The sequence below is a fragment of the Nipponia nippon genome, unplaced genomic scaffold (assembly GCF_047370975.1).
Source record: "Nipponia nippon isolate SJK-2023a ecotype South Korea unplaced genomic scaffold, ASM4737097v1 scaffold_9, whole genome shotgun sequence".
Taxonomy (NCBI): Eukaryota; Metazoa; Chordata; class Aves; order Pelecaniformes; family Threskiornithidae; genus Nipponia; species Nipponia nippon.
In genome coordinates, this window is record NW_028262413.1 from 40,999,432 (window position 1) to 41,020,154 (window position 20,723).

The 20,723-nt window shown below is 45.6% G+C and overlaps 1 protein-coding gene across 6 annotated transcripts in view; it reads left to right on the forward strand.

Annotated features, from left to right (window-relative positions):
* The window catches only part of NTRK3 (neurotrophic receptor tyrosine kinase 3), a 231,968-nt gene that overhangs the window by 140,711 nt on the left and 70,534 nt on the right, over window positions 1-20,723 (forward strand). Inside the window, exon 13 of one of the 6 annotated variants that reach the window (XM_087743751.1) lies at window positions 5,110-7,798. The exons of the other annotated variants lie outside the window; for them this stretch is intronic. Coding sequence (XP_087599877.1) covers window positions 5,110-5,228 — 119 coding nt within the window. The 3' untranslated portion in view covers window positions 5,229-7,798. Of the gene's footprint in view, window positions 1-5,109; window positions 7,799-20,723 lie in introns of those variants that run through there. 6 annotated transcript variants of the gene reach the window in all.

A 20,723-nucleotide genomic window follows, 5' to 3' on the forward strand; every position in this document is an offset into this window, starting at 1 on the left:
TTTGCTTCTACTGTTTCTCTTGCCCTCAGCCTGTCTCTTCCCTTTCCTGCCCTCAAAACCACATACAGTGCTGTGATCCCCTACTCATGATTTTGGGTTGCGGAGAAGATGAAGATGCCACAAACTGTAGCTAGAGCTCCATCTAGCACATTCCCAAGAGGTTTCCAGTGACGTCAAGTCTCATTGACTAAAGCGGGAGACTCTTATGCCTGAGGCTAAACCATGGAAAATGAACAAAGATAGAAGGTGAGCTGCTGTGGAAGGGAATAAGGACCCTGTTTCCACGAAAATGAATAATCATAAGCATTTCTGTAGCTCTCAGAGCATTTCTGTGAATTGTAAAAGAGCTGTTATCTACTTGAAGATCTGCTTGAGGTCTGTGTATTGGTGTGAAATTCATCTGTGGGCTAAATTTTCTTGTGGTTCTCCATTGTGGTCAACAGTGTTGGGCTGGTGTAAATGAGAGGAGGTCTAGGCTCTTTGACTTTACCTTGGACGGTAGAGGAGATGATGTGCCTGTCTGCAGCTGGGAGCATCAGGGAGAATCTCATGGTGTGCTTCTGCTGAGCTTCTGCGACACACTTTGTTGTGGCAAGTGAGGCCTCAGGCTGGGTTGCATCTCGCCCTGCTATATGTTGGGGTGGGGAGCGAGAAAAAAAAGAGGTTTTTGTATCATAGCCCTGCAGATGAACCCATCCGTGACAGGAAACCTGGATTGCTGTGTTGCTTTCTCCTCAGATATAGACATATCAGTCTGGACTTTGATTAGATGGGTGGCTGTTTCCTTCGCTCTGGATGCGGGCCAGGCTTGATGGTTTTCATGCCGCCTTTGTTTCTATTCATACTTCATATCTGCGTATAGAGAAAGATAAAACGTAGACTGTTGTTGGAGTCTCCTATTGCTTTTCCTTTATATCATAAATTCTGCTGTAACACAGAAGGGAGATCAAAGCTCCGTTGCCTAACGTGGGCTGTGTGGATAGCAGTGTTATGTTTGGCCAGGTCGTTGCCCCTAATTTGCTATTTTTGTTTAGCCCATTTTTGTGAGGCGTTACATGGCATCTGTTGCTTTTCTCATCTGTTCCCACAGCAATTTATGCTGCTGTTTTAGAAGCAGTTTCCATCTCTGGGTTTCAGAACTGGGCTGCACCGCTCCTAGTGTGGCAGATGGGGCTGCTGTGAGGAGTTGTGCATCGTTTTCTGCGTTGTTCCCTCGCCTCCCCATGTCGCGTCCTCTGCTGCTCTTCTCAGGTGACCTGGAGCAGCCTCAGATCTCAAAAGCCCTAGAAACATGGTATATTTGGATGGTTGCAATTTTACTAGAAGGCAAACAGTGAAGGCGAGGTGAAATTATCTGGTCTGTCTCCTTAGTCTTGTTCTCAGTCAGTGGAGGAAGGGTGTTCCTTTCAGGGCACTGTCTGTAGGCTGGATTGGGTATGTGCATGGGGCACAGTGGCTGAGACCCACTAGCCAGGGTGTTGGGAAACGCAAGACAGCTCTGGAGGACTAAGTGGATGGCCAGGGTTGAGGACAAAAACTGATTGCATGGTTCGGTTGACTTCAATTTTCTTGTCCTTTCATTGCCACATCCTTCCAGCCTGCTTAGAGAAATGCCCCACCTACCCCCTCCATCTCAAGCCGTTAGAGCTGCACAGCAAATCTGAGCTCATTCCTCCTTCCCTGTTCTCCAACACTCTCCATACATTTATTCCACTACCATACCATGGCTATTAGTAGAGACAGTATCATGTTTTAATTTAAAAAGTGGTCTCACTAGAACAGGGAGAAACACAAAGTTTAATCTGTCAGACCCTTCCCAATTTTGTAGGTCTTTGGAGATGGTTTTGATTTGAATCTACAGGGCGGGGTTTTTTACCTCCTTACTATATTCAGGCTTGTATATTGGAGTTTCCCTCCAAATCTACAACCAATGTCAAAGATAGTACTTTTCCTCCCATTTTCCAGCTAGCACTGTCAAATGTGAAACTCCACAAAAGAGATTGTTTTTAAAATTTCCCCAACTCCTCCTAAGAAGGTGAATGCTTTTCTTTCTCTTTTTTTTTTCCTTTTGGAAAAAAAAAAGTAAAAAAAAAAAAGTAAAAAGTAAATCAAATCCCCACATTCTTTAAGACATTTCCAAGCTAGTTTTTCGGGAGCTAATAGCTTTGATAGTAGAAAGATGACATTTGTCATAGCAGCATCCAAACTCTGAACCTGTTGAGATTCACCCATTTTAACCCTGGACATCCCAGTGAACATCATCCATCTCACATCTGACAGAGAAGACATAAACCTAGCAAGACCCTTGTTGGTTTCTGCTCCATACAAGAGAATGGGGTTGAAGGTAGCAGTACAATATGGGAGACAGCAGTGAAGAAAGACAGAAAATCAGTCAGGAGAGAAGCATGGTTCTTCATGGTTTTTCAGATTCTTTGGGGACTTTAATAAATCAGTAGAGGATGCCAAAATGACCGATGCTGCACTGCTTTCCCAAGTCAGCGGTATGTGTGTTCAGCCCCTAAGCTTCAGAAACGTAGGCTGTTCTCCTGTCACGTTCCTCATCGTCCCTCAGTAGTGACTGCATGTCAGTTATGGGGTAACCCCTACTGCAGTCCCATTCTGCAAAGACCCTCCTGTCACTGGAGATCCTTGCAGCTGGGATTCACAGCATAGCACTGATGACAAAGAGTAAAGCCCTCGATGTCCCCAGCCTTAAGTCTTGCTGATCTTTCATATGTCCCTTTGCTGAGGCTGTGTGTCCCCAGTGGGTTTTAGGTCTGTTGGATGTGGTCCGACAGAAGTGGAATTGCCTTAATTTAGCAGAGCTAAGAAATGCAAAGAAAATAAAGCAGACAGGAGTGCTCCTTGGAGATACTTGGTATTGTTGAGTATAGACTTTCCCAGCCATCCTTTGGTGGCCATAAAATATATTTATATTATGAAAAACAAAACACAATAAATAGTGACGTTCAGGGATGCCATGTTTATTTGTCTCCCAGTGACTCTGATAAGAAATGGACTTAGTTTACATACACATTTCCAAGCATCAGCACTTTAAACTCTGCTTTGGCTCTGAGAGTTGAGCTAGGCTCTTTCTCACTACTAATAATATTTCAACACTTGGAATTTGCCTATGAATTTTGTTTATGACACATGAACTGAAGCTGAGCCTGGCTTACTCTCCCATGTGGATCAGACCTTCGGGGCCACAGAGAGTAACAGATCGTTTCCCCCAAACAAGTTTAAGCAGTTCCAAACCAAACAAACAGCTCTTATCTGCACCCTCAGGTTCATCAAAAGAGGCATGCGTTTGATGAGCAGATGGAATAAGATAGTGCAGAGAAGAAATATAAATAGATATAAAAGAAAAAATAGAAAGAAGAAATAGGGGAAAAAAAAATCTTCTGGCTGGTGTAGATTCAGTGTGAGAAACTTTCTGTTCCTAGCCTAGTGGAAAGCACCTTTCCTACTGAGATCAATTCACAAGGGCATCCAAGCTGCTCCATGCTGCTCTAGTGGTGCCAGACTTGGGCTAGCTTACCTGATTTCTTGAGGATCCTGTGACTGTATGAGGAGCAGGAGCATTTTCCAGACCTTAGAGCAATTGCGTAGCTAAGACATCCTAGTCATTTTCTTGGAAAAACCCTTTGGGCCCATGAGAAGTTGGGACAGGTTAGAGCAATCCCCAGGATCCTGTCATGCATGTCTTGGTCCTGGCAACTCAATGGATCTGTATTGGGGATTTCTGTAAGCTGGTGTAGAAGCCTCTTATGTCCACATACTTGATCTGAGCTAGGAGCAACTTCACTGCAGTCTTAGCAGCTACCTTCAATGACCTATGCCTATTCCTGCCATGCCTCTTTCCAGTCCATTAGGATGGCCTCAGTTGCAGAAATACAGTTCCAAACAGGTGTCTGAGAAAGTAATGTAAAAAATTATGAGCTGACGCCTGAAGACAAATGCATGGGTCTTTTCTGCAAGAACTTGCAGGACTTAGCACAAGAGATGATAGAAAAGAGGGGTTCAACTCAGGAAGAAGGGAAATGTAGGCTAAACATCAGGATGTGTTCTGATAGTGAATCAGAATGTGTCCTCCTTCAGTCAGACCTTGAGGGAGAGGGCTGTGGGACTGGATGTCTCAGCAGAAGGATCCCCTCCTGGAGTTCCCATCTAGCGCTCCACAACAGGTTTGCTCCCTCCAGTCTAGAGAACTGTTCTCTGACAAGTCCTGAATATTTACATTTATTTAGCTTTAGAGAATAATGTTCATCTTTAATAGTAATTAACATCTGATAATTTCTACATTAGAAACATGCTAGTAGTGGATTTCCCTGGCTGGGACGTCCCAAGGCAGGGGCATTATGAAGAGATGGTTAATACAGCCCTTAAAAATGTTATATTTGCCCAATAAGTTTGTTGGGACTGAAGGAAGGAGCATGCCTATGTTCTCTGCTCCACTTATTTTTCCTTTTCATCTGGCCAATATTTCTGGCAAATCCTAAACCTTCAAATTACTTTTAAAGAGGTGGGGTTGTGCAAGGAGAAGATGCCTCCAGTGTGCAGGTTTTGGTGTAGATAGGACAGCTAGGGCTAGGGAAGCCTATGGGGTTATGAGAGTCAGGTCTCCCCAGTCTTGCAATTGTACCCTTTGGCTTCAGAAATGTTAAGCCAGACTAAATAAATCATGAGAGAAAAGTAGACATAGGAAGGATTCTCCATTTTCCTCGCTTCCTGCCTAGGGGAAAGATGGATTAGGTAGGAATTAGGACTTCTCCACCCCTGATTAGTGGGAACCTCTGGAAGAGAGTTGTTCCCGGTTCTCTGTCCAGACTGCTTGCATGCCCCTTGTCCTTGGAGCACTTGTACCTGCACACATCACGTGAAAAGATTGCCTGTTCTTTATGGAAAGACAGAACGAAGTTGCCCTGCCCAGAGAGGGCGTTTTGGCTTTAATTTAATGGCAGCCGTTTGCTGGTTATTCATTTGGTTCTTTTTTAATAATTACATGTGTGTCGATATCTCTCTCTTTTTTTCTAGTTTTGCTCTTTTTTGTTTTTTCGTTTACTTTATTTTGCTTTTTTCTTTTTTCTGTTTTTTTTTCCCCTTTAGGTTTCAGAGAAATTATGTTGAATCCAATAAGCCTCCCTGGACATTCCAAACCTCTTAACCAAGGCATTTATGTTGAGGATGTCAGTGTTTATTTCAGCAAAGGACGTCATGGCTTTTAAAAACTCCTTAAAAGTCCCTGTTCTGATGTCAAGTTTATAGGCTGTGCCCTCAAAATGGTGGGAAGCAGTAAGCGTGGTCTGTATGGATTGAGGTCTCCTCCTAATAGGACTCTACAGCCCTGCCTGTACACACGTTAAAGCCAACTGAAACTGTGGTTTTCTGTCACCAGATAACAGGGTTGTTCTTTTCCTCCAATGGTCGCTGTGTTCGTTAAATATTCCTGCAAGGCACAACAGCAGCAATGAGAGCAAATAAAGAGAATTAAAACCCAATTGAAAGGAGTCATCCTAATAACACAGTAAATAATTGTACTTTTGCTTTAAAATAAAACACAAAACAAAACCAACCAAGCCAACCAAACTGACATCTTTAGTCATGTCCTCCCTGCTTGGAGTTTTCCTTGTAAGCTTGTGTCTTCGCAACACCCAGTGAATGCCGCCATCACCTCTTACGTGGCACCGCCATGGGAGGTCTCCCAGAGCGAGCCGAGGCGGGGAGCCTGGAAGAAACTAAAGCAGAACGAAGATTTTTGGTAAGAACAAAGGCAGCCCCGCTCCCAGTTCTTGCACAGAAAAATAATGTTGGAAGGAATAATAATGGAAAGAAAAAAAAAATCTTACTTCTCTGACAGGAAGAGAACGTGGTTATCTTTTGAAGTGCACATACTCTAGGAGGCTTTTTTGTTTGTCTGTCTGTCTGTGTGTGTTAGAGCGGCTCGTTGGATCTGACTATATCATTGTCGTACTCTGGTCTCTCCTGCTGCTTGAATGATGAGCTTTATCTGAGGAGTTGCCTGGACTTCCTGCATGGATGGAGAATCCATAGCGCAGGAGGGTCTGTGTCCTTGCCAGGACTAGGGCAGTAAGCAAAGTTGAAAAGCATATCAGACGCACGCAGGTCCCAGTTGCTGGGCCTTTTCCAGACCCCTTTAGCTCTCCCCTGTATTCCCACCCAACTAGAGATTGATTGTAACCCAGTCACGTACCCAGAATCATCAGCTTGAGGCAGACTGACTGAAGGGGAGGAAAAATAAGTATTCTGTTGCTTCTTCTCTGGCATAAACAGGAATATCGATCCTGTTCTCTGGCCAATATTCGTATTCTCTCCCCCTCTCCCATCCTACTTTTGTCTTACTTCATCCAAAGCCTCTCAGATGGAAAAGTAAACCCTTTGGTCCTGTCCTCAAGAGAAGCCAGCTGCCCTTGTGGCAACTTGCAGGGCTTTTCTTGGACTCTCTGGATGTCACGTGTACGGGAAATACAGATTTGCTCACACATATCAATGCTAACCTATAAGCAAGGCAGATTTTCTCTAGAGGAAAAAAAAATCTTCCAAAAGGTTCAGGTGTGGCCAGATCCTTTTCTGAGAGGAGTATTGAACCAGGAGCTTGCTCACCAGCCACTGAGCTTTGCTTGCCTTCTCGGTGGCCCGAGACGACCTTACCACATCAGGGATGTCTCTAAATCACCAGCCCTGAAGGGTCACTGCCACTGGAAAGAGTCACGGTCCCCCTTCGCCAGAACTGGGCAGAAGCCTTAGAATGGGATGTTCTGATTCATCCTGCCTTTACGGGTGCCCTGCATGAACCACCCTGGAGATTGCCAGGACGTTTTATTATCAGCTTTCCCATAGGGATGTCCCTGGGAATATTCCATTCTCTTGCTTCTCCTCCTGGTTCACTCGCATAAAAAGATAAAGTGCAATAGAAGAGTACAGGAGAAATGGTAGCAGATTGCTTTAAGTTAACGGACATGCCTTAGGGGGGCATCTGCATTAGGACGAGGAGGCCTGGCTCAGGTTGGATGGCTTCAGAAACCATGACCAAAACTCCCAACAATGTTTCCTGCCCGCGTCGGAGCTGGAAATGCAAGAGGTGCACCGCCAGAGAGGACCTGTGGCCATGTGTTATTGACACCTCAATTCTGCAGATTCACAGAGTGAGGAGGAGCTTCGCAAGCGTGTGAATCACTGGGTGCTTGTCTGAACTGAATTTTCCCATCTCCTGGAAGTCGCCCACCTGACCTGGGGATGTCTTGTCCGTCTGAACTGTCTCCTCTCCCTAGCACTGTTCAGGGGACTCTGCTCTCAACTGTGTGTATCAGTCGTAGAGATACATCCGTGGGCCTGGACCAGAAGCCTATATCCAAACACCCTAGCAGAGGAAGGGTTGAATTTTACAGCTCAGGTCCATCTCTGCTTAGAAGAAATCCTCTGGACCGTACAGCATAATTTAAAGCAGTTCTCCCCACTGTGATCGATGTCTCAATTTGTTTAACACCAATTAAAGTCTCTGGTTCCTCACTGCTGAAAACAAAAGCCAGTCATGGCCGTTTGCGATTGGTGGCTTTAAGTAGCAAGTCTAAGGATGTTTTTTTTTTTTAAATTTTATTTTATTTTTAATTATTGTAAATCATTACCTCATTTTCTGTCAATGAGACTCCTCCATCTTTGAGCATTCTTATCTTGCCATAACTATCATCCTGTGCTAATGGGAAATGGGACGGTCCCTTTTCACAGAGACTATAGGGGTGTTCAATGTCTAGTTTCTTAATAAACACTTTATTTTCTAACGAAACAGCTGCATCGGGTCTCTTCTTTGAAGACAAAATAAATAAATGTTCAGAATGACACATCCTATAGTCTACTTCTTCATGAGATTGTCCATGTGTGGGGAGTCTGGTTTGTTTGCTTCTTCGGGGTGGTGTGGAGGGTGGGATTTACAGTTGTGATGTGAACATTGCTCAGGTGTAGCTCTTGCTTCTCTCACTTTCATCAGGCACAAAGATGTTTTCTTGCCTGAGAGCTTAGCTGCTGATGATCTCAGTTGACAACCTGTTGGTTTTTGTCGCTCAAAATGGTCATATTCTCAGGGACAAGGCAGTACTGCTGGGAGATGGTGTCAGGATTTGCCAAGACAAGTTTCCACACTTAGTAGAAGGCGTTTTATTAGGAGCCTTATCTCTCAGGGAGCTTGACACTAAAAGATTGTTCTGGCTGCAGTGCTCTTGTTTCAGAACATGCTGTTGCTGCAGGTCTCCCTGCTTGGCTGTGCAAATTGCTCTCCTGTTGGGTGTTGGACTGTTGTCCCTTCATCAGGGACAACCAGCTTCATATTAAGCTAGTGAGGATGTGTGTGATGTAGAGGCGGTGGGGTGCAAGTGAGTGCTGCACTCAGGTTCCTCATCAGGAGTTCATGTAAGGACGGTTGGTTGCTCCAGGAGGAGAGAGGAGCCACTCTGCAGCATGTGGGGCTCGGCATGAGGATGTGTCTTAGTTGCTGTGTCTTAGTATTGTTAATGGGAGATGTCATTTATGTGACCTAAAGCTGCTGTGCCAACCTGCAGGTGACTGTGGGCATGAGGCTGGGGGTGTGTTTGAGCTGATATTGGTGGAAGGTGCTGGAACCCTCTTAGAAAACCTGGTGAGAGTTTTGATGAGCAAAACAGAAACATGTTTTCCAGCATCCTTCTGTTCCTATAACTTCCTGGCATGACTTTCAAGCAAATGTCTCAAAATGATGCTATGAATGAATTTCTGCATGCTATTCCCTTCTAATGAGTATGCCTCTAGAAGTGATTGGGTGCTGTGGTTCACAACATTAGGTGATGGCTGAGATCTTTACCTTTCCAGGGACGTCTGTGATGCCTGAGACAAATCGTTGTCTCCTGACGTATAACCTTACACGAGATGGGCAGCTGAGCTGCATCGCATTTCATCCCTATTTCCCTCTCCTTTTTGAGGTGTGGGAAACAAACATGAATGTTGGAAGTTCTGCCTTTTCCTCCCACTACTCCAGGGTCTGTTATCGAGTTTCACAGCCCAGAAACATTGCAAACGGGGTTGATTAACCAACTACTTAGGCTGCCTGTATGGTCAGCCTTAGTCCACCTTGCTTTGTATTTCAGGGCAACTGATTCCTTACCTATGAGTTCCCACAATGTTTTTGCTGCTGCCAGTTCCTAAGGAGATAGCTTAACTATGCCCGCGGGCTCTGACATGCATTGCAGAGGGGTTGGGCACTTGTTTCTCCTTGTGCTTGCTTCTTGGTTGCCTCTGTTGCCTCTGTGTTGCCTTCAGCCATGTGAAGTTTCCATGCTCTTTGAGGCAGCTGGACCATGAGTTGATACTGCTGACTGGCTCTCCCTTCCCACACTGGCTTCAAATGGCTCTTGAGCTGTTTACAGAGCATATTACTGAAGGAGCTTGGGGTACTGGTTTAGTAGGGTGCAGGCAGTGGTACATATCAGCTCCTCCTGAAAATCGCAACCCTGCCTTCCTGGTTCTTGTAGAGCGTGAAGCCTGCATGTGAACAAGCAGAGAAGTTTTGTTTCCTTGTGTTTTGACTCTAAAAAGATGGAGTCACATTTCTTTTAATTCATGACTGGATGAGTGTGATGGGCACGGTATGATTCTGGCAGAATACCTCTCTGCATGATGGAAACAACACGTGGCCCAGTGGGACCTTGGTTTGGACTTTCTGCAGGCAAACGTTTGATGTGTGTGATGCTGTAGGTCACGATTCAGTAATCTCTGTAGCTGTTTATCCAAGTTGTACAGGATGAGTCTTGATGGGTTTGCTGCTCTTTTGTTTATTCAGACGTGTTTTTAAGGAGTCAGCCCTTCTTCCTGAAGAGGGTGGAGCTTCTTTGAAGGTGGTAGTTTTCTCTGCCACCAGGTCTTTGCCTTTTCCAGCATGTGTCTGTGGCCAGGGTGGTGGGGCAGAAGTGCAGGAGCTGTGGAGAGTCAGAGGAAGGTGCTTCTGTTGTTTCAGCAAACTGCAGCAGTGCATCACCGCTCGGCTCTGATTTGTACCCAGAACAAGCTGCAGATCCTGAGGGTTAAGCCCTGGTATTAGCAGAGGATAAAGAGGCCTAGACACAGTAGTAAAACTAAAAACCACAGGGTTGGAGGAGCAGCAGGAAGAAAGCATGCAAGAAATCAATGCCGGGTGACTTCATCTTTGCTTAATGTTTTGAAGCGCTTCTGGTGTGGTTTATGCAATACGCCAAAGAGTCCTTATTAACTGTGTATTTACCAATGCCTGCAGACCCTGCTTGATTGGCAGAAAAGTTTAACAAGCTGCGGGAAAGTGCATACAGCCACTTTGAAGGAGAAAGAGTGTGATGGGAGACACACAGCTGGAAAAGGTGCTTTACCTGGTAAAGCAACACAATATCTTCCTCTGCTGTTGTGCTGCATTTTGCTTTGCCTGTATCTTTTGTGGTTTCCCCGATGTGTCCCCGCCCCCCGCACTCTCCTCATGACAGGCAGGATCCTTGGTGGTGCCAGCATGTGGTCTGATGCCACAGAGCATCAGCTGCCGGCCCCAGATCTCCAATGGCCTGAGCTTATTCTGCCACAGGGGTGCACTGCAGGCTGTAGGACATCCTATCCTGTGTCCACACCATGGGGGATCACGTAGATACTGCTTTGCCTTGGCCCCTAAAAAACAACATAGGAAACCCAATGGTAAAAATAAGTTAATTTGCCCAATGTGGCTTCCTTTGTGTTTCTTGTAAACTGAGATGTGGGGAAGACACAGAGAGCTTAGTGGTGCAAATATGATGCCTTTCTGCTTCTGCTGGGAGCTCAGTTTGGTTGTGTCAGTTCCTGGCATTGTTCTTCACTTCTGGATTTCACCTCCTTGGATGCACGGTTGGAGCTTTGGGGGTTGTTTTTCCATCTTCCTTATTGTGATTTGATAATTGGTTTCCAGAGAAGTGGTAAGTGCCTGTTCTTACTGAAATCAGTACAGAAATTCAAAAGACTGTTAACTGAGCTCTTGCCAGACAGCGCTTTGAGGTGGAGTTCAGGCTTTGAGTTTGTCAAATTAAGAGCTAGAATAAATCCCAACCCACACTCCCAGCCCCAGTAAATAAATGCAGGATGATTCCTTCGCTAAGTGAAGATGATGGTCTCTCCAGCAGTAAAGCAGAGTGCAAGTACAAGACAATTACATTTGAACTTTGATTTTAATTTTGAACTTGTGAGTGTAACTGCTGACTAATCAGCAGGAATAAATTTTTCTTGTTCTCTACAAAGTGGAGGGATTCGTTCCAAGCATTGGTTAAACGATTTGCTCTGTTAGTGAGTCATTTGTGACCTGTGACCGATTCCTGCAGATGATTTGACTTTTTGTAAGGATTTGCGTATGATTTCAGACTATTTGGCCTTTTTGCTCCAAGGGTTTGCTTTAAATATACATGTTGTGTGACTGGCTGACTGGTGCTGCTTTTGCTCTCAGGTTGGGTGAGTGTTTGGGACAGGCAGCCAGATATGTAATATCCAGAGATGCTCTTCAGTTATCTGGTATTTGAGGTTGTCTTCAACCTCATGTTTCTGTTGCGTATCTTGAGACTGGTACCACCCCACCAAGTCTGTCTGCAGGCAAGAAAAACTGCTGTTCCCCAGGCCTTTGGAGTAGTTAAGAGCTTGTTTTCAGAGCAAGTAGCCTTCATGGCTCCAGCCTGAATTTTGGGAGCAGCCTGTGTCTGATCTGTATGTGGGTATCCATCTGCTGATTGCAGCATAGCTGCTGCTGGAGGTCAGCCTCCTTCACAAGAAGTCAGAAAGAACCAGACTGGAGTCGCATTAGGCTCGGTAAATTGCCAGGATGTCTGAATAAGATAATCACGGCCAGGTCATCATTATCTTAAGTGAGTCAGAGATGTGTCCAGGCCGTTTATTAAGATAATTGGGAGAGGGAGGGATGTTTGCAGTCTGTGGACTAGACCGGTGAGACGGTGGAGTGTATTGCAACATCTGACACAAGAGAGAAGGAGTTCATGGTTTTGCAAGTTGATGTTCTGTATGTGTCCTGGTCCTGGTCCTGCTGGGATTCAGTCCCTGGTGCCAACAGCAGGGATGTAAGATGGCATCATGATAATGCAGTATGCATATTTCAAACAGCATCAATGTGAGCTCATCTAGCCAGGCTAAAGAGTTGTACCTCTGCTCGGATTTCCTCATGAGGCCTTGTTGCCTGGTAATTTTGGAGATATTCTGGATCAACAGAGCATTTGGGTTTGCTGCACCAGTGCCAAGCAATATTTGGGGATGATAGGAGCAGCGGTGTACAGTCACTCCTTCCTTGGTAGTTCCTGGTCCAGTCCCCCGCAGACTGCTGAAGGTGGCTGCAGGCTTGCTTTGTTTCCTGAGACGCATTTGTTCATCAAATGGTGCCAGAGGGTGTTGCAAGTTTAAGGGTGTTTAAGCTCCAGTCATACACTCAGCACTGCTAGAACAGCTCCAGAGATACATGTCCCCCAAAGCCGTCACATCTCACGGTACACAGATGTTGCAGGCGACTGAGAAAGGACTCACTTAAAGATAGGTAAGTGTCATTTTTCTCCTTCGAGGGAGCTATTGTGTGTAATATGCTGAATTCAGACCTCTAGCAGGAATTATTTTGATGGATCTGCTCTAAATGCATAAAGGATATGTATTAGATAGTATCAGTGGGAAACTGTCAGTCCCTGCTCAGGAGCTAGCAGGGGCTCTTCTGGTTGGAAATGTTGCAGATCTGGTGCTATGTGAAAGCTGAAAACCAGAAGAGCCAAGTACTGCTGGAGACTGGGGTTAACCCCCACCATTGCTCCTCTTTGACCGCCCAGGTCAGGGCTGGCGGCTGGGAGGTGCAGCTGGGGTGCCAGCAGGTATGGCAGCGCTGTGGGAGGTGTTCGACATGGCTGTTCACTCCTTTAGAAAGCTCAGGAGCACAGAACTGCAAGGCTGGCTACTTGATGGTAGCGCCAGTCTATCATTTTCACCGGCAATAAGCAAAAAAGGCTCTGGTGTGCCTGAACCCTTCTGTCTGGTGCCAGCAGAGCATGCGTTTCAGATGGATCACCTCTTTTTCGGCCACATGAAACACTTGGCACTCAATCCCAACAGAAGATCCGTAGCTGCGGCTTCAGAAGAAGGCAGCAAAGTCCCTAACAGTGCATCTTGGATGAAAATACGGTCCTGTGACTAGACTGAAAGTTCAGTTTAATCCTGTTAACCTCAAAGGGGACTCCTGGGAGTTGGGTACTCTTCTGCGTAGGTCCTTAAGCTCCTCTGCATGGCTGTAATACGTGAAGCATCTAATTTTGTGCCAAATTTCCTTCCCTGAATTCAGTGGTGCTGGCCTGAGCCTCAAAGAAAATGGGCAGATTGATATCAATAGCAGTCTTACAAGGGAAGGAGAATATCTTTTGCCAAAAAAACAGAGTCACCCTTAGGAAATAAAGAAGACTCCTGAGCATAAAAGATATCACCAGGTACACCCAAGTGGGTAAGGATCGACAATGTTCCTTCTAAGGAAGAAGATCTCTAAGACTCCAAAGAGCAAGGAATTGTGGTGATCATGAGCTGTAGATACAGCATAGACTGAAACCTGGATCTTTGATCCTGAAAGGACCACTGAAAACAAATGGGCTGCACAGGAATATATTTGGGTGACCTCTTGAAAGGATGGTTCAGCCTTTTGGGGCATGTCTGTGCCATTAGTTTATGGCACTGTGAAGTTCAGGTTTGCTGACTACCTGCGTTGTGGACCTGCCAGCATGGGGAGGGAGGCATCCCATAGCTTGCTGGACAAGAGCCACGGAGGACTTCGCTGTCAAGCCTGCCCTGTCTGAGACGTCTCCATCTCTTGCCTGTGCTTTTGCCTGTGCTCCCTTCTGAGTAAAGATGGATCCTTATGGGCTTGGAGCTTTCACCAGATCTTACCCAGGCCCATGCTTAGGTTCCCCAACAAGAAATCAGAGGATGACCACTTCTTCGGTTGGAAAGGACATTACTTTGACATAACATCCTTGGAATTGCCTGAAGTGATATTCTTGTCTGGAGAAGTAAGTAGATGTTTGCTGATCATGGTGCAGGGGTGTGTGTATGTTTGTGTTTGTATGTACAGTAGGAATCGAATATTGATGGTGGAAAGGTGGTGTTGGATTTCCAAGGGAAGAGACACAATCATTAAATGTGATCTACTGCCCAAGGCAGAGAACTGAAAGTCAGAATGATAAAGTCCTCAGTGGATTAGGCTGTGACATAGAGGTAAGTTTTTGCTGCAGTTTCCCCATCTGTAATCCTGCATAAATGATTTAAGTCCCTCGCAGTGGACTGGTGGTATTTGTACACTCCAGCTGCCAGGGATGGATGAGAAGAGCCTGACTCTGAGCTGGTCCTGGGTGTGATTCAAGAAGGCAATTCTTGAGACCCTCAGCAGCAAACACGGTCCTGTGTTGTAGAGACTGAGCTGGGGTCTACAGCAGAGCTGAGCTTCAAGCTCAGAACAGCTTCTGGGTCTGGAAAGAAGCAGGGAGCCACACGGGTCCTTTCCCAAGGGACATCCCAGCCCAAGTGCAGGCATTTCAGATGCTGCTCCCTGCTCCCTCACAACCCCCTGAATAAAGACTCTTTGTTCTAGGAGATATAGATTATTTATATTTTAAGGCTTCATGAATCATTTATACCCCAAAGATGAAACTAAGCATCAGAGCTAAGGAAGGCCTGAGAGTGTGAGATGAGGAACCTTCCATTATTTATTGTACTAAATCTTGACCTGGTAACACCTTCTCCTTGCAATCCTGCCTTTGCTTTGGGAAGCCCTCTTTTGTCCTAAAAATCTGAAGTACTCTCCTACTTTCAGTAGATAATTGTAGCAAGAACCTAATCAGCTGCTTCCCTTGTCGTGCAGCTTGATGGCTGGCCTTTGAAGGAGTGAAGGATATGTTCTAGTAAGTGTGTGAGAGCACAGCGGGGCTGCCAGGAAAAGCATGGACACGTTGGCTTGGATGGAGAATGAAAAAGTCCTAGGTATGCTCCGGGGTCAAGCAGGGTTGAAGGGTTACACTGGGTCTGGCAAACAGCAGCAGGGGAAAATATAATTGAATGGTTTGGAAAGAGAGGCTGCCTGCTTTCTGACTGAGCCAGGCACTTTCGGGCTCAGTGTGGCACAAGCCAGCTGTGAATAAGGGCTCCTGCTCATTTGTGGTCACTTGGTCAGCATGAAATGAACTTGTGGGTGTCAGCCTCATTCCTGTTAGCCAGACGTCCATAGCACAGAAAATGTCTATGGTTTCTGGGGTGGGGGCTGATGCCAATGACTAAATCCAGAGCGTGGCTGAATGGCTGTGGTTTGGGGTGTCCTGACCTCTTGGCAGAAAGAAATATTCGACATGTAACCAGTCTGAATAGCACTAGAACACATAGTCAGAAAAATGAAAACACTGATGGAAGAGAGGTGGTTTGTTTGTTTGTTTGTTTTTTCTTTGTGGTTTTTTTGGTTTGATTCTGTAATCTAAGAGAAGGCTGGAAGTTGAGCTTTTATTTTATAAAATCATAGTTTTCTTTCTTATTTCAGTTGTATTGCAGTAAAAATCCAGGTCCTGCTCGTCCTGATTAAATAGCAAAATGTTGTACCACAACAGCAGGAAAGAATCATGTTGCTTTGTTACTGCCTTTTTAATTACCGTGACCAATTCATTGGCAAGAGTAATAATATTATTGCTAAGGGCTGGAGATACCTTCCCTTTCCATTGCTATATGGCCCCAGGGCTTGTAAGAGGCAGCTTTGGCAGTGAGGTGAGATAAAGAGAACTTCAATTATTTGCTGCTCTTCATTTGTGCCAGCACAAGAGTTTATGAGGCCATTGTGTAACCCGGGTGTCTAGTATGATCCAAGTTAAATATAACCCCACTTCCACCCCTGGTCCCTCAAAGGTTATTTTTCATGCAGAATACTTCAGGGCACTGCTTGCCAAACAACAGCAACGGCACGAGGGAGGGGGAAGCCAGTGGTGGGGTGGGGATGGGAGGAAGCTAAACACTCAAGCAGGTTTCACTATCAGAGCTGGCAGCTGATAGTTTGCAGCAAGGAAGCGCTGTGACACCCAAGAAGGCTGCTGCAAAAACTGGGAGAGAAATAATTTGGAAACATGTGCTTTTTCTGAAGTTTTTATTTTTTAACAGAGAAACCTTTCAGGCCCCTTTTTAATTCATAATAAAGAACAGGTTGAAAAGAAGGAGAGGGCAAATGAAGATAGTGAGGCTTGCTAACTTCTTTAAAGTTGGAAGGTCACCTTTAAAAATGGATGAATGCAGCGTTCGGAGGAAGCTCCAAGGCAGCAGGCCTGGGGTTCAGCACTAGAATAGGAGGCAGAACAAAGATGAAAGGAAGAATCCAGTGGGGATCTAGGAATAGCTGCAGAGCTGCAAGTGCCCATGGTGGAGCTGGGTGGAGGCAGTGTTTAAGGCAGCTTCTCTGCCCACTCTCTGAAAGCTGCTGTTGTGCATGGTGATGTGCTGGGGAAAGTTAAGTCAGGTGCTGGACAGCCAGCTGGACTGCATAGGAGAGCATGGATTGATGGTATTCTTGTAGGTGTAAGCTGGAATTTGGGATAAAATTAAGGCACTGCCTGCCCATTCCGCATTCAGGGGTGCTGAGTAACCCTAGAGATGTCTTGCCTGCTCTGGTTGTGTTAGCGCTGACTTCCCCCTTTCCTGGGACCCCTCAGGGGGTCAGAAAGGGGTGATCACAGCATGAGTCCTGGTGATGACTCGCTGGACAGAAAACTTTTGGGCTGTGTATTGGATGATTTCCTGGCTCTCGGTACTTTGGTCCCCTTCTGGTGAAAGTAAAGGTAACAACACTGTGTTGTATGTGAGTATATTCCCCTCACCATACCCCATCCAAATCAACATACTGGAGGCTCAGACACTGCCAAATGCTTGACGCTCCTGAGTTACCTGGCTCAGAAACGGTTTTTAGGTATTTCCTCCCCAGAATACCCAAAAGATGAGACATTGCAAGGAAAGAAACCCAACGTTTGAAAAGGTAAACCCCCAAGTGCTTTCTCCCCCGTGCTCCCAGTGCCTGCCCTTCCCACCTTTCCTTGGAAACCACCGGACGCAGCCTGGGAGCCACTTGATTGTGGAAGGAGCACATGGCAGCTCTTTCCTCTTCTCTAACCAGATCAGGCATATCCTCAGGGTTCTTCATACAGTCTCTAGTACAACAGGTTCCAGGTTTGGTCCCCAAATAAAGGGCCTGGGCAAGCACAGAGAAACGCATTTCCCCACCCACCCGTCCACCCAAGGATGAGGGGTGAGATTGCTCCTGTGAAATCATTGTGTAGTGAGTTGAGAGGACAGGATTGCAAAGGAGAAAGGAGTCCTATGAATCTACAGTTAGTCTGTAAAGCTTTGGGATCTGCTGAGAAATGCTGTCTACCTCGTGTTTTGTCCTGCTGTGTTGCTTCCCTTTTTCTCTCTCTGTCCTATTTAAAGGTTTTTAGAGCACTTTTGCAATCAATAGTCAATAAGACTTGCTGAGGGTATAGTTTGGAGGCCATTTTAAGGAAGAGAAACTGAGGCAACTGTGTTGCGTTCCTCAGACTGATGCAGTTCCTGCAGAAGCACATGGGAGTGCATGACCAGACAAGGAACAGGATCCTTGGGGAAGTATGGGGACTGTGACCAGAGAAATCTGTGACCCTGGCAGTGGTCTCAGCTGTGTCTGCCCTGGCCAGAAGCTCCCTATGACAGGGAATGAAATGATAGCTCTTAAGGGTTCACCTAGGAACTGAACTCATTTCATATTTGAGCACTTGCCTGTCTTTCCCACTGGACCAAGGTGCAGGGACATCAGACACATGCTATCTATTGCTTATTAAGTGGTTTAACAAGCCCAGCTAATTACAATGTACTCAAGGATTTTGTAGCTTATGAAAGCGGTCCCTGTTTGTTTGTGTCAGTGCTTTAATACATTAATACACCAATTAAACCTTGGGATGTGTGCGTGCTCACACAGCTTAACATACAGGAAGGCATGTTGATGTCTTTCATATCAACTGGGGCTTCTCCTGCTGTTTCAGCTCCAGCTCTGAAGGGATGTTTGTGGTTTTACACTCAACCTTGTCACTGAAGGGACATGCATCCTCTACATAAAAACATAGTTCGACTCCCCCAGAAGTATGTTATTTTACAAGACTCTGGTAGACACAGGCACTCTCTGTCGTTAAGGTTTCCTTCTCTCAGACAGGCCTGGGAGAGTTTCTCTGTCTTTATTTCCATCTCGGTGCTGATGATACAGGCAATTTGTGCATGAAAGTGTTGTCTTGTCTCCCTCAATTAGTCCCGAGGGGTCACCAGTTGGAGAGTGCTGTCTGCGACATTTGCACTTCTTTGCAAAGGGCCCGGCGCATTCGTTAAGCCACACGGGTAATGAGCGGTAATCCGTGCACAAGGCACCCAGCATGAGTCAGTGCAGGGATGGGGCTGGAGCGGGCAGCGAGGGTCAGAGGTAAAAGCCTCCTTCAGTGCACTTACAGTTCAGTGAAAAGAAGCAATCGTGGGGGGGGAGGAGAAGGAGAAATGACAGATTAAAGGAAATTGAGCAGCTGTAATAAACACACTTGAAATTGAAGAGCATCTAGGATGCAGTGATTATATTCCCTGTGGAGCTGAAGTGTTGAGGAGGGTCTGGAGAAAGGGCAGCTGTACAAAACCACTGGCCTTTCGGCAAGCAGGCTTACAGGGAATGCAAAATGAGTTGAAGAAAGCTGGCTGCGCTTTAATGCAGGTCTTTAAGATACAGTTGGGAAGGCTGTCCTAAACATTCAGTCTAATAAAAATAAAGACAAAAAAAGAAGGGATGAAAGGACTGATGTACACCAGGCTGGCTAAGCAAGAGATAGACCATGATGGGGCACTGCTGAAGTATCACACTGAAAGGAAAGGGGAGGAAGAAGAAAGCAGGAGAAAAAACAGGGATGGAAAGCAGCAGCTGTATGGGATGCTGAGGGTGTATTTCAGACAAGGTGCTTTTGCACATAAGTATCTCTGAGAGACAACAAAACTGGCCTCACAGCAAGGAGGGGTTTGGAGTTTTGAGGAGAACAGTGAGCTGGTGTGGAGGATATGGAGGAGAAAGTGCTTATATCTTGAGAGTGATATATAGAGAACTTAGACTGGCAACAGAGAACGAAAGCCAGCTTGTATCAGTAACAAGAGGAGAGAAGGATTATTAAATACTTTTCATCTGCCAAAATTGCATCCAACTTTATAGAGGATGAAGAGAAAGGTCTCCCCATATCAGTGGCCAGCTGTTCAAGGGCATGGGACAAGGTGAGCATCCTCTGCAGATGGAGAACACACCTGTGGGCATGCACATGACTCGCCAAGCTCTTCACCGACATTTTAAATTGCCTGTCTAAAATGGGGCAGATGGATGAGAGTTGGAATGTGGGTGGACATAATGGGGACAAGAGACAGACCGGTAAGTTTAACGTTTGCTCTGGGAAATTCTTGGAAATCTTCTTAAACTTTAAGGGATGTTGTGGGAGAACACCTGGAAAAGCAATGCTCTGTGAAGGCCAAACTTATGTGGCTTGAAGTAGTGGGAGGTCACACTCAACTAATCTGCTGGCATTCCCCAAGGATCTAACTGCCACTATATATAAAGGAAATTCAGTGGATATAGTACACTGAGATTTTCAGCAAGTATTTGACAAGGACCAGCATCAGAGATTAATGACTGGGGGTAGAAGTATTGGTGTAGGATTTAAAATAAGACCCTGTGTAGAAATCCACCCTAGGAGCATAAGACAGAATGGAGCTATTGCTAAAAGTGTTTCCAATTGGAAAGAGGTTGAAAGTGATCTGTCCTGGAGGTCAGTCTTAATCATCTCTGTTTTTCATAATGTCTGCTAACAATCCACAAGGAAACACTGAAAGCAGGAGCCTGCTGTAACACCATGGACACGAGTGATTTTTCACCAGCACTGACTATGGCCAAGGTCCCAAACATGCCCAATGCTTCTCCTGATTTGGGGTGTGTTGGAGAGAGGAATCCCAAGTGACAGAAGAGAACCAGAGAGAGAAAGAGGACCTCCTTTACCCTCCTGCGATACCGTGAGCAGCACTGGGAATATACCCACACCGGAGGAGACGTGGCGTGGGGAAACTGCAGTTTCTGCAATGGAGACACAGCACTGTCTGGGAAGAAAGGATAAATGAAGCAAGTTGGACAGCATAGGAATCTTCCTTCATTGAACTCCTTCCAGAAATGAAGATGTGATTTTGAACAGCTCGGTAATTATTTTGTCCTTCATTATTTTTTAATTTTGTCTGTTTTCTCTACAATTCCAGTTTCTAGTCTGGAGACCTTGGATGACTGGATGTGAGCTCTGTTTGCAGGAGAAGTGCAGTCTGGCTGTGTAAATGCAAGAAGTCTGAGTGAAGTTTGAACTTTGGGTGCTCATCTGCACTCAGATATTGATCTGGGTAGGTTTGCCTATTACCTGCTTGAAAAATCTCTGCCCTGGGAAAAGGTTAAGGGACTTGATTTAAACTCTGATTGATAAAGAAGAGGTATCAAGGTGACCTTTATAATACAAGCTGAATTTAGGGTCACTTTCCAAGCTCAGATTGCAATAATGAAACAGGATTTGCAGGCAGACCTGATGGATTAGATTAGTGGAAACTGACTTCTGATTTTTCCATGTTAC